The sequence below is a fragment of the Populus euphratica genome, unplaced genomic scaffold, assembly GCF_000495115.2.
Source record: "Populus euphratica unplaced genomic scaffold, PopEup_1.0 scaffold108.1, whole genome shotgun sequence".
Lineage (NCBI taxonomy): Eukaryota > Viridiplantae > Streptophyta > Magnoliopsida > Malpighiales > Salicaceae > Populus > Populus euphratica.
The window spans coordinates 183,013-197,795 of NW_011499996.1; the positions used below are offsets into that span (position 1 = coordinate 183,013).

At 31.5% G+C, this 14,783-nt stretch overlaps 1 protein-coding gene across 1 annotated transcript; it reads right to left on the minus strand.

Moving 5' to 3' along the window:
• Positions 1-2,743: 2,743 nt before the first annotated feature.
• LOC105140638 (uncharacterized) lies at positions 2,744-4,881 on the minus strand. The gene has a single exon (XM_011047543.1). It carries the CDS (start codon positions 4,193-4,195, stop codon positions 3,443-3,445), a length of 753 nt encoding a protein of 250 aa, XP_011045845.1. The 5' UTR covers positions 4,196-4,881; the 3' UTR covers positions 2,744-3,442.
• Between the last annotated feature and the right edge of the window lie 9,902 nt (positions 4,882-14,783).

The window sequence follows — 14,783 nt, forward strand, 5'->3', positions numbered from 1 at the left end:
TTTATTGGGTGTGGAATACCGAGAGCAAAACCTGGTATTCTTATTGTACGCTCATAGCTGAATTTACTGTTTTTACATATGTAGCTGTGGTCCAAGAGGAACTCAATTGATCACATTTGACTTTCATATTTAAGAAGTCTATCGAGCTGTTTTTCTATTAAAAAAAAAGGTGTTAAAATTTTTGGAAAACTGGGATCAACAGGCATAAATACAATCCGGCTTGGCTTGTTATGAAAACCTGTTAACAGAGTTTAAATTTAAACGACCAAAAACAGTGATCCTCCAATCAGTATTGTAGGCTGATACGATGCTAAAAGCTAGTCATATCTGTATCAGGGTGAAACATGAATGTTCTAGGATTCGCTTCTTCATATAATAAACACAGCCTTACTGTAAATCTTATTCTCTTTGCTTCTTGTTGATGGCGTCATCTTATCTTCATTTATAGGGCATTATATCTTGTTATCCTATTTCTTTCATGATTTTCTATCTTCTCAAGCAAAACATTCCTTCGATTATCTGATAGACACTGAATTCAGTGCCTTTATGTTGAGTTGGAACCTCTCGTTTAAGCAAAAGCTTTTGCTATCATAGGCTGCCTGTGGCCCAAGAGGGCTATCAGTGGATCAGAGTTGCATGCCTCACACCAGAATCTACATTCTGGCTTGTGGCCATTTCTCAAATCATGTGCATAGAACATTCCTCAAGCCCGGATGCAAAATGCCTTGATTGGTCACATCGTCTTCCACGCAATACTCTCGGATAAAAATCTCTTTATATTGAAACTAGTGTGGAAGTATTCCTCTTCATGCACTATTGAACAAGGGTACTGCCATATTTTTCTGTTGTGGAAGATTGCAACTTACCATGTTGTAACTGCAGTCATTGTCACAGCACAATTTGCATTATGAACAGCACAGGTAAATTTAACAATTTTTTAATCAATAGTGATGTGATTTTGGACGTTTTGAGAGTTATTCTACAGAAGAAAAGCATGCCCACTGAGAACACTCTATTCAATCAGATAATAAAAGAAACAGGGAAAACAGAAGTTGACCACTACTAGCTATTCATTATTTATTCGAAAAGAAAGAAAAAGACTAATTGGTAAACTCCTGCAAAGCTTCTTGGTGGTGAGAATGAGATCTACTACCAGATTTTCTCACTTTTGATCAACACGGGGAATTGTTCATGTTTTGACTGGGTTGGAAGCAATGGGGCACCTTGAAAAAACACAGAAGAAATGGTCTTCTTATCCTCGGACACTGCATAATTCTCAACAACTCTGAAGGAAACTACCATGAAGCCCCTTGGCATTATTGATAGTCGCCACATATGTCCGTCCGTTATCCATCCATATTTCTTTCATTTACTAGGCATGTTGAAGCTCAAGTAATTTTTAGCTAGAGCAGTGAATGTTCTAGGACGAAGTAGTTAAAGTGCTTTTCATTTACAGTTCATTTTTACGACAAGAATGATTTGATTTCGGACTTCATAGAGTTGAAATGTGGGATCCACTGTTGATAGGTACGCCTTTATGAGAGGAAAATTAAGCTTGTAACGCATTGAAGTGTTACATCATCTACCTAACTAGTACTTGATTGGAAAGCCACTAAAATATTCATTGGAGTTTCACATAACCTAGTAACAAAGTTTAGAGCTAAAATTTTTAAAGAAACTTTCAATACATTTCAGGAGAATAATAAATAATAAATAAGAAATCTTGATTAATCTCATTTACATTCAAGAAAAGCTTCTTGTTGGTGGAACTAAGGTTTCATCGAATAAGAATTAAGATTAAAAAAACTTAAATCCAACCGTTTAATCTTTTATTACTATTTATATTATAATTAAAATTAAAAATTGAATTTAAACACAATTCTAGTTGGATTGAAAACTAGATTTTCATACCTTTCTAATGATATATGACATACTTATTAATTTATTAAAATAAAATAAAATTATTTTTTGCAATATTGCTAGCAGATTACAAAAAAAAATATTATTATTTTATTTTAATTAGTTGGGTTATTGATTTATCTTTGTTTTGTGTTGAAATATTTATTTAAGTTTCAGATTTATTTATTTTATTTGTTTTAATTAGTTTGATATAATTTAGTTTAGTTTGTATATTATTTAAATTGAATTTATGTATGACCTAATAGAGAAACTAGGGTTAATTAACTTTTTATTACAAGTATTTTTTGTGAAGAATATTTCTAGAACAATTTTGTAGAATTAAAATATTGTCTCTTGCTTCTTGTTTGAACTTTCCAATCTTCAAAGAAATTGACCAATTTTTTGTTTGTGATTTTTTTCCGTCTTCATTAGGTGTTGTGATTGGGTAGTTTATAATCTTGTTACCTTCGGAAAAAATAAACTTCATACTCAAACTTGTATCAGATAGATTAAGTTCCACGGGGTAGTGTCGGTTGCTCCTCACATGACATACCACTTAATGGCTGTCTTTCAATATCAGATTTCAGCACCTGAGGTGGTAATTAGGCTGCGGGGAAATCTGGATAGAAATGAGATCTTAGGTTTTAACTATCATGCTGTCTTAACAAGATGCCATGCCATCTTTTAAGAGGTGTCATAGGGCACAATACAAGCTTACAAAACAAGAGTCACTGGGCTGAAAGTGCACGCTTACTTGAGGTAATCTGGCGTTTCACAGATGATTGACGTATTGCCATTCTGTTTTCCTCTTGAATTCATTGTAAATGGTGTGTTGCTTGAGAAATAAGAAACTGATGTCAATTAGAGAGCTCTAATCACTATTACACGAAACTGACCAAGTAAGGAAGGAACGGGATTCTAAATTCATCCCACTTATAGGGAAGTTTTTAGATGGTAGTATGAAGCTAACGCAAACAAAAAGCTCAGAAAAAAGATCAAAGGCATCTTATCATGTGTTTTTGATTTTTCAAGCCCAGGGCTTGAAACATTGCCTTTGTCCTTAATCCCACGAGAAGAAAAAAACACATAACCTAAACAAACCAAGAGACATCTCTCAAATCAATCTGTGCATTAATAAAACAAAGACATAAAAAAAGTTGCCTTTGAATAAACTAGAAGAGACTCCCTCTAATGAAGAGCGACCAAAAAAGACAACAGAATGTGACAAGCCTTGAAAGAAGGTTACCTGTTCTTCTGTCTCCTAAGCTTGTGACAGGGTGATATGCATGAACAATGAGCATTCCCAAGAACATGATTCTTCCATCCCTTCCAATCCCTCATGGCATTATTATATTTGTTTTGTACAATTCATTAATTAGCTCTCTCAGTTCCTGACCTCAATTATTTCTCCCTAGTCCTTGCTAGCTTCCAACAAACTTCAACTCATGTACTACAAGACTTGAGATCAGCAAAAACCAAAAGAGCTCGCAGAATTATAATTTAGAAGATTAACATCATATCATTAGTTGAAGAGTAAAAATAATCACTTTCTGCTCTTCTTTTCCTTTCCATTGCGCAAAAAGGATCCCAAACCAAAAAGATTTGCAGTTCCTTTGTAAATGTAAGGTGGTGGCATATTAAACACAGGACTAATCTTACCATAAGACCCTGCCTTCTTCAATGGAGGCTTTTGTGGTAATGAATAAACAAAACTAGACTCCGAAGACGATGATGGTAGTGGTTCTGACTTTGCCATGGCAGCTGATTGTTGCTTCTGTGAATTGTTCTTGCGCACATCCTTCAATGTTGTTCTCTTTGCATATGGCACAGAACCAGTTGAGCTGCTCCGTGATAAAAGTGGTAATGAGCATAGGCTTCTCTTGATATCACTGTTGAGACTACTACTTCTCTTGAATCCCCAGAAAGACTTGGACTGAGGCTTTTCCTTCACCTGATCAGAATTCACAACCATCAATTCCCTCATTCTATCTTTAGTTAAATTGCCATTAGTAGAAGGAAATGGAAGAGGAGGAAGGGAATCTTTTCGTGGCGATTCATATTTATGTATTTGCTTTGAGGCAGTAATTCCTTCTGGAATTTGAACTGGCAGGATCATGCCATCTGCGAAAAGCTCGTCTGCCGGAGACGATTCATGGCCTAAACTACTGCAAATACTGAACTCAAAATCAGAATTTGAGTCCAATAATTTTATGTCCCTTCTTGACACTTGCTCAATTTCTCTGTCATGTCCAAGACCATTAGAGAATGATATTCGAGGGCTTGTTTCCGAGCACATATTGGTTACCTCGGTTTCAGATTCTTACTAACATGTCAGAGACAATGGAATCAAAGAGAGCGATTTTAGGAGCAAAGAGTGGAAGTCAAGGGGAAAAAAAAAAATCAAGAATGAGAACAGATGTTGTAAGAGAAGAGAGAAAAAAAGGTGACGAAAAAAAGAGAGAGATTCAAAGACGATGGCTATGAGAAGAACACATGATGTTGAACATTGACAATATTGTATGTTTGGACCAGGAAGTCAAAAAAGAGAGATACAGAAAATTGGACGTCAGAGTTTCAAAGAAATAACAGACAGGACAAGACAAGAGATCACTGCAGCTTTTTTTGAGGTCTAAGGATGAAAGTGCTTCTAGGAAAATCCAAGGATCCTACAGAGGAAGCATGCTATGCTCTTCTCTGAAATGGAGCAGAGCAGGCTGCGGAGAAAAGTTGTATGCCACTGTTTAGATAAAAGGAAAGAGGGAGCATTAGTAACATAGAGAGGTGGCCTGAGACACAGGAACAGAAGAGAAATAATAAGCTACTTGTAGGTGAAGAGAAAAAGCAAAAAGAAAAATGTTGGGTGAGTTTTGTGGGACATTTGGTAATTGCATAGATTTGTAAATGAAGCCCAACCACATGGGACAAATAGAAAATTGGTTTCCTTCTATCTGAAGCAAAGGAAAATTGCGCACAAGAATTCTTCACATGAAAACCAGAATTTGCTCAAAATGACAAAAATATAGGGCGATTTTTGGATACGAAAGGGACAGCGAGGCCATCATCATCATCATCTTCTTGTTCTTGTTCTTTTATATATTTTTTGGGGAATTGGAGATTAAATTGAGTACTTTAATTAAGGCCATCATCATCATCATCATCTTCTTGTTCTTCTTCTTTTATATATTTTTTGGAGAATTGGAGATTAAATTGAGTACTTTAATTGTTTTCTTTTAAGAAAAAATGACTTGTGTCTTAACCCTCTCACCATATAATTGACTTTTGGGTTTACATTTCAACCACTTAAAGCATCATTTGTTCTTTCAAGAATCTTCCAGTTTCCTTTATGTTTTTGTGAAAAATTGATTTTCAAGGTGGAAGAACTGCTCTGACACATTTGCACAGTTCAGTCCTTCCTTCCTTTCACTCATTTTTCAAATAATTTATTTTTCCGTGGTAGGTTATCGACTGTTTCTTCTAGATATTTTTACCTCCTGCTCCTCCCTCCACTTTCCTGTTGCTTTCCATCCTTTCTTTACCAAATGGTGAAGAAACAATAATGCTCTTCTCATCGCCATTTGGTGGGTCATAATGTTTTCGTGCATTGACTCTCTCGCCCTCTCTCTTTGCATGTGTGTCTATATATATATATGACTTTTGTGCAAGGCTTAATTCTCTTGGAAACGATGATCTAATAAGAATCTGTGGGTGTGTTTGGTATTATAGTTAAATCACGTCTCCTTTGGGAAATTACTGATACCAGGCTGATTTTTGCTGTTTCCGGGAGTGTATATTGGTTTTGTTACACGAACAAACAAATCTTAAAAATTGCCATACATTTACATGTGGTAATTCTTTTTAACGGAAGATAAATGATTTATTATTCATGAAACCCATATTTTTACCATTTATTGGTTAAAACATCAATTTATTTTTTAAAAAATTCCTGTAGTGTTAAGTTAGGTGGTTAGTTTGTTTATAAATCAGTTTTCTTTTCCTTTTTTGCATGAAATTGCAAAACCTGTTCAACTTGCTTGATGGGCTATCCCCTTCCATTTTTTTTTTCATTGCAAATCTGATTTGATCCAACATAAAACTCACAGGTGATATTATTATTATTACTATTAACATTAACATTAACATTAACATTAATGTTCACATAAACTGAAAAGTTAATAAAATGTTCACCTTTTCATGATTTTTTTTTAATTTTATTTTTAATATTAAAGTTATTGATATTAACGTTTCGTAATTTTTTTGTCTATAATATTATATCGGTCTTAAGATTCAAATTATTGGTTTATCCGGTTAGCTCAAGATAATTTGAATTGTTTTTTTGGTCGTTTTCTTATTTTTTTTTTAAATTTTATCTTTCAATATTGAGATATTTTGAAACGAGGCTTTATCATTTTTTTATTGCTTTCTATTAAATAATTTTAGTCTTATAACTCAAGTTGTAGATGTGACAAGTTAACTGAAGATAACCCAATTCGATCCAATATGTTGTCTTCTTGATATTATTATTTTTCATTTAGATTATCTCGGTCTTTTAATCCAAGTTGCAGATTTTGCAGCTTAACCCATATTGACTTAGGTTGATATACTATGTTGATGTCTCGATATTAATTTTTTTTGGTCCAATATGTTAACATTTAATATTAAGAAAAAAAGATGTTTGTAATTTTATTTTTTAAATCAAACTATGTTTTTACTAGTTGCTAAGTCGTTTTTGGATACGCCAAGTTAATCGGGTCATATAGGTCAACCCTCACACAATTTAATATAGGAATTGAGTTTCATGATTTATTTTGGTTTGCTTTCAATGGAGTTATCATGGTCTCAAAAAGATTTCAGTATTGGATTGATGCTTAATTTTGTAAAAACAAATCAATTTAGAATTGAGCTTCATGATTTATTTTTTTAGGTTATCATGGTCTCAAAAATAGTCCTAAACTTAGGTTGGTGCTTGATTTTGTAAAAAAATGATTTGGTTTTATTGTTTGTAGATGTTTTGTTTCTTTAGGTCCTTTGATTTCTTCTTTTTTTTTTAATTTTTATCTTTAACATTAAATTGTTTGGAAATTAATCTTCATAGTTTATTTTAATTTACTTTCTATGAGATTATTATGATCCAAAAAATCATCCTAACATTGAGTTGATGCTTGAATTTGTGAAAAAAGAATTTGATTTTATCATTTGTAAGTGTTTTTTTAGGTTTTTTAATTTTTACTTTTTTTTCATTGAATTTTTCTTTTCATTTTTATCCTTTAACCTTGTATTGATTGTAAATTTAACTTCATAATTTATTTTGATTTACTTTCTAAAATACAATGGTAATTCCTAGATATTCTTTTTTACACTTAAAAATATTTTTGGCCCAACGCGTTTTGTATAGTGCAAGAGGCCAATTATCTAATAGGTTATTGATGAAATCATGGAAAAATCTCACGTAAAAATGTTGACTTTTCTTAGATGATGAGTTATGGGCTTGAGTCATACTTGTAAAACAAATCCCTCATAAAAAGAAGGACATTTCAAAGCTTAAGTCAATATTTAAGCTTTTCTCAAGTGACAAGCAAATAAAAATTCAGAAGATGAAAATAGTGTTTTTTTATGTGTAGAGAAAAGATGGGTGGTCTTTGTGTATTGAAGAAATATAAAAATAAATGTTTAGATCCCCTTTTCTCTTAAAATGTAAGAATATATAGCTTGAAAAATATATGAAAAATATCTATAGAAATATCCGAGAAAATATACTATTCATGAATAGTATGAATAGTGACAAATATTACCATGCAAATAGTACTGTTCATGAATAGTAAAATGATATAAAACAAATTTGATTGATCACACCAAACCTATAAAAGAGAGAGAATAAAGAGAAAGAGATAGTAGAGGGAGTTACCCTATAGCTTGAATGGGTTAAAAGTGTACAATTCATTTGTAATGAATAACCTTCCCAACTTTTTTTTCTCTTCTTTAAAGAGAGATGAGGAAAAGAGAGGAAGGATAAACAGAGTTGGTGTTAAAGCTCAATCTGACCAAGTTTAGGGACTCAAGCCTCATTTTGAACAAACTTTGTATAGTAAACATTATTCATGAATAGTAAACAAAACTATCTTAAGCCAATGGATGAAAGAGAAAGAAAAAGAGGTAGAGCTCAGTCTGAACAACCATAAAAAGGATGATCGAGCCTTAAATTTGTTCTTAGTTAACTGTATAGTAAAAATTATTGATGAATATTAAATACCATTCATGAATAGAAAATAAGACTATATTAAGCTAAAGGATGAGAGAGAGAGGGGAGGGCGGCTTAGTTGGGTCATGACTTAGTTGAGCTTCAGTTGAAGCTCGGTTGGGCATTCCAACTGAGTTTTAACTTCCTATTTTTATTGTATTATCATTTCTCCCCTGAAATCTTGTAAAAACACATGTTTGAAGATTTTAATGAGCTAAAGATTGGGAGAAAATACATAAAATGCATGTTTGCATTAAAATGTTACTATAAGCATGCTTTTGAATGTTTTACTACTTTTTTAAATTCATGAGAGATCTTGTCCATATTTTATGGAGAAAGATTCATGATCTTTTAGAGATAATATTCATAGTGACTCAGAGAAAGTTGGTTATGGGTACCTGAAGACAATGATCACTAGGACCTGGAGACAAGTGGTTAAAAGGATTTGGAGACAATGGTCACTAAGATCTAGAGACAAATGGTCAATGGGACTTGAAGAAAATAGTGGCAAGGATTTGATGATATAATAGAGACGTCTCATTGGGAATTTCATGGAGACTCTTTGTGTTTAGAGACATGGATATGAACTATATATATATATATGATGACGATATAATTTTTGAGATTTATCTTATCTAGGTTAATACATAACGAGGGTGATTTTCTATTTGTTCATTTTATATCTTCTCCTTTAAAAATTCTTAAAGATGTTCTTTAGAGATCAACTTTTCTATCTTTTTTATGAGTGTATGGCACATTTTTTTATCATGGTGAAAGAGATAGAACTTTTTTAGGTTTCATTATGTTTGAACTACTTCTCATTGAAGTTGGATATTGTAGGAAGTCTTTTTTCTTTATGGTAGCCAACACATCAACATGTGTCATTATGAGAGGTGTGGTCACAAGTTTAAAGAATGTTAGACAATTACAAATGTTCTTTTTGGTTCTTTTTTTAGATGTTTACGTTGAAGATTGATGGCGTGGTGAATATTGTTCTTATGTGTGGAGGTGTGGGTAACCTTATCTAATCATACTAGCTTTTTCCACCTTGATATGATTTTCCATTACATGTTTGATGCGAAGGAGATTTTTATTAGGGAGTGTGTATAACATTTCTCATAAAACTTAGTTGTAGACTTCACTAATCAAGGCTTTGACGATAATGGGTTCAAGCAGATCCTCCATGCTTTGTATTTTCCTGTTGAATCTTTAGAGATATCTTTAGTACTTCAAAATGTGTTTTTATCAAAGTTTTATATCATCATTTTGTACTTGAAATATCAATAACTTCTTAGCTAGAGCATGTTTTATAATAACATATTTAATAATATAAAATATCTTTAATTTATGATAAATGTTTATCTTAAATACAGGCCTATCACATAAATCAAGGGATTGATTGATGACTTTTCTATTGAAAGTGAAAGGACAAAAAAAAGGCTAAGTTTAGAAAAGAAATGATGATTCAATTCAAATTGGAATACTATTCGGTCATTAGATCATAACTGGAGTTATAGAACTTGGATTTAGGTCTGCTCTATTTGGATGAAAATCTAAGAAATAGGACTAAAATTTTCACGGAAGTCCAGGATTCAAAAAGACTGTTTTCAAGTTCAAATTATAGCAACAATAGAAAAGTATGAATCTGTCCTACAGCCCATACATTATTCAATGTTCAGGCTATATCTCGAGTTCTTAAAGTTCAAATAATCTTTTTCTTTTATTCAAAAGCTGAGAAAAATTTCTAGAACTTTCATGTGGACAATCGGTTCAGTTTTCTTTTATTCAAAAGCTGAGAAAATTTTCTAGAACTTTCATGTGGACAATCGGTTCAAAATCTGATATTAGCAAAGATGTTTTTGATGATAAGAAGATAAGGATTGTCACTAAGTCAAGATATGGTCACCCACTCAATAATTAATCAACAAATCAATAGTTCTAAATTTTAGTCTATAAAAGGAGGCATTTGCCATACATTTAAGCATCTTGGTTTTCAGATTAAGATCATGTTTTTGCTATCTTACTTTATATTTTTGTAATACTTTAGTTTTACTTTCATTAATATCTTATTTATGCTTTTCATCATAATTATATTCTTATGTTGTTTGTTTATGTTTCCCTTCTTCATTATGTTTAACTAAGTTTATTATGTTAAGGTAAAAAGATTACACTAATGGTGTAAGAATAAGTATAATATAATCTCAATATGGACTTCAATGTTTATATCCAATAAAGTTTGTTATTAACATGTCTTATCTTTTTATATTACTAATTCTTAATACCTTGCTTGTTAAATGGTTAATCTAAATTTGTGTTGTATAACACTTGGTACAATAAATACTTGACATTTTCATAGCCAACCATATGATATAACCTACACTTGTGCTATGAAAAGAACTTGATTTGTTGTTATCATATGTTAGCATTATGAATTTCTGATAATATTTAAAAGTTTAGTGTTACTTAAATAAGATAATTAACATGACCATATTAAATATTTATAATAAACTATTAAGGATAAATCATCTGATTGAAACTTCTTTTGTGTGTGGTTTCCAGTTGAGTAATAAAAATAGTTTATACTATACTTGCTTAAAATAAAATTAATGGATTCTCTAACTTTGACAACTATTTTTATCATTATTTAATCATAATATTAATCTTACATCTCAAAGTCCTCATTATCATCATCATCATGATTTATAATTTATATAATTAACCTCTCTATGATTCGACTCTGGTCTTGTTGGATTATTTATTACTTCGACATTCCTACACCTAGGAGAAGATATTAATCTTTTGGTCATGTTAGATATGCCCATGCATTTTTATCATCTTGTTATGTGATAGTGAATAGCTCTGTAGTGTTGCTTTTAGTAGGAATACTAGTGTTGAAATGAGAGATAAGTTTTATGCAAAGATTATAGAAACCTAGAATGGAACTAGATTAAGGCTATAATACCATATCATAACAGATCCGCAAAAAGTTGTAAGAAAAATCTTGCACATAACATCACTTTTTATTATCACTAGCTCAATAATGCTTATGATATTTTATATATGCTCTCTAGGGTCTATAAGTCATCATAATTATCTATTTTAGCTTTAATGGGAACACAATTCTTGGTGAGGTGAGTGTGTAACACTCTCTGACAAATTAGAGACTATTCCATTTGGTGGAAATGGTATGTAAAAGTTAGGGTTGATGTAGTCTTATGTACATTGATCCTAGGTTTAATGTGATAGGGAATATGTAAATGAGAACATCAAGACCTAAAAGAAGATTGGTAGATATAATAATGTTTATAACTTATACTTGTCGTTGAGTGCTAACTTATTTAGAAAGTTAGAGTATGGTGCCTATTTGGCATGTTGTTTTATATAGTTTTTTCTTGAAATAAAAGTTGTCTTGTTAGCCATAGAAAAAGTTTTTGCATAAATTAAAAAGGAATGAACAAGTTTTTTATTCAGGTTCCAAAGATGTTGCCATTGATGAAATCATGGAAAAACCTCATAGTAAAATATTTACTTTTCTTTGCTAATGATTTCTAGGCCCAACTTTCACCTATAAAACATGTTTTTCATAGAAAGAGAGACATTTCAATGCTTAAGTCAGTATTTAGATTTTTCTCAAGTGATAAGCAAGTGGAAATTTAATAAGAAGAAAATGGTGTTTTTTTTTTATATGTAAAGAAGAGATATGTGTTCTTTGTATAACGGAGAAATGTAGAGGTAAGTGTTCAAATCCCCCTCCCTCAAAACATGAGATTACTTAGCATGAAATGTATCTGGCAAATATATTAAAATTATCTAGAAAAATATCTACTGAAATATCCAATAAAATATATTATTCATGAATAGTGATGAATGGTAACATGCAAATATTAGTATTCCTAAATAGTAAAATGAGGTGAGACAAGGTAGCTCTGTCAAACTGAGTTAAGGAAATAGAGAGGAAATGAGACAAAAGGGAGTTACCTTGTACCTTGAATGGGTTGAAAAATTATAATTCATTTGTAATGAATAACCTTACCATCTTTTCTCTCTCGTACTAAAAAGAGATGTGTAAGAGAGAGAAAGGAGGGATGAAGCTCAGTCTAAGCGAGTCTAGGGACTCGAGACTCATTTTGAACAAGTTTTGCATAGAAAATACTATTTATGAATAATAAATAAGTATATATCGGGTTAAGAGATGAATGAGAAAAGGATGATAAAGAGAGGGGGTGGAGCTAGGTATGAACGACTATTAATAATATGATCGAGCTTGAGACTATGCCAAGCTAAGGGATGAGAGAGATAGAGAAAGAGGATAAGGGAGGGTGACTTGGATAGGTCGTGGCTCAAATGTGCTTCAACATTTTTTTTTAATTATATTATGAATTATTAACTTTCATTTATCCTAAAAACATATATGGGGGAGTTCGTTTGGTTAGAAAGATAGAGACATAAATAGAAAAATAAATTAGTTTTTATGATAATTTTAAAGTGAATTTCTATCTTTTCAAAATATAAAGGACATAAGAAACATGTCTTCTCTATTTCAAGTGTCTTTGTTTTTTTGTTTCAATATAATAATCAAATGTTAACTAAATAATGGATGACTCAGGTTGCATTGAGACAAATAACTCTCTAACCAACTCATTTTAATATCAAGGCTTTATTTTGTAAAGAAGTGCAATGTTTCATCTTACATGATCATGCTAATATGAATTGAAATTTGCTAATCATGGAATTATTAATTTATGGTTTTTATCTATCTTTATACTCTATTTCAATTTTAATAAGTTAGATTCTTTTAAACTCTTGGCCACCATAAACCATTTATATAATAAATATGCTTACTAATACAAACAATTTGATTACATGCTAATCAACTCTTCAGAAAATACAAACTATACAAACACTAAATGGAATAAAGATATAGATTCCCTTAACATTAATCTAATTAAGTATATTAATCACAAAATGATTTATATTTTGTACAACTCTAGGATGATTTAATTATTATCAATATAAATCTTAAGGAGTTATTATCAATAAGTATGATTTAATTATATTTCATTTCTTGACTTTCTAAGTTTAAACATTAAAATTATTATCTATGATAATTTATTAAATTATTTTAATTCATTTGACTATATGAAAGATGAATTTTTAAGATCTTAAAAAAAAATCAATTTAATTAATATATAAACTAATTTGAAAATATTAATTGTAATATTATATAATAATTATAAATAGAAAACTTAATTAGATTAGTTGGAAAACATTATTAATAGAACTTTGCTTCACAAATATGATGCACACATATTCTTAATTTGATGTTATTATTCATTAACTATTGAGATCTATATTTTGAACAATACTCTTACTCTATAGTTTATACATCATAGCTATTGAGATGCGTTAACTTTAAACACTTAATTTTTCTAATAGAGATACAGTTTTGGGTGTTGTAATCCAATTTTTGCTCATTGGCTTTTCAATTGAATTTTACAAGGTTTAAAATGTAAAATTAAAAGATTAGAGATTTATTTCGATGAAAAGTGTGATTTGTCAACATGCATGAAAACTAGAGACTACAATTTGCGTTTGACATTCTATCCTTATCTTCAAGATAATCCCTATCTTCAAGATAATCCTTGTCTTCAAAATAATGATAGTTATCCACTTTTAAATTTGATTCTTAATCAAATTCAAAATTCAAAAAAGAGAATGAGTTTGATTGAAACTTTGTTTCTCACAAACGAAGGGATTTTAACACTATAAATACAGATCTCAGTGTATACACAAAAAGAGGGAGAGATGATTAGAAGAAACCTCAGGAGAAGACCATTGCCAGAAACCCTACAAAAAAATAAATAAAAAAAGATATTTACAAAAACAAAAAGGGGGGGGCGTGGCCGAATCCTAGACTAGACGTCGTTGCCCCCTCTCCCTAGCTTTTTCCTCTCTTCTTCTTTAGTCTCAAACCAGCTATTAAATACCTCACTCAGTTTTTTCTTCTTTTTCCCTGGCCTTAGGAACCCTCATAAGAACCGCTCCCTCACCCCTACTTTTAAAAGACAACCCTCTAGTCTCTCTTTCTAGAACTTGGCCTCCCTTTCAGCTCGTTCTCTTTTTTCTCTTCACCATCATCTTCAACCTCACTTCCTTCCCTCCTTATCAACTAAAGCCTCAACAACAGGGAGTATGCACTAGCCATAGTAGCAGCATCATCTTTGGTTTAGGCAGCATGATCACTCCATTGCAGCAGTGCATTCCAACAAATGGCACACCCTTAGCCTAGTTATAAGAGGTTCCTCTCCACTATGACCAATTTCCCTATTTATCAGCCAATCATGCTCCATCTCTCTACTCCCCTCGTGACAACAGCTCCAACTAGCAGCCCCATCGTGATCCCCTATTTCAACCGTGGATGATTGTGACAACACTGTGAGTAGTAGCAGTACAACAATCACACACTCTCCTAGCTTCCATTGAAGCAATATTTAGAAGCTCTCCTTTGCAGTAACAGCACCCTATAAACTTTATTCAACAATGAGAGTTCTTTATCATCACCTTGTCTCTACGCCAGGTAAGTTCTTCTCATCTCTATGCATGCGAAACATAACTCAATTCATACTGTGCATGTGAAATTTAATTCACC

What these genes read in the sequence shown, in the direction of transcription:
- LOC105140638 (XM_011047543.1), bottom strand. Translation starts at nt 4,195, where the DNA reads ATGTGCTCGGAAACAAGCCCTCGAATATCATTCTCTAATGGTCTTGGA.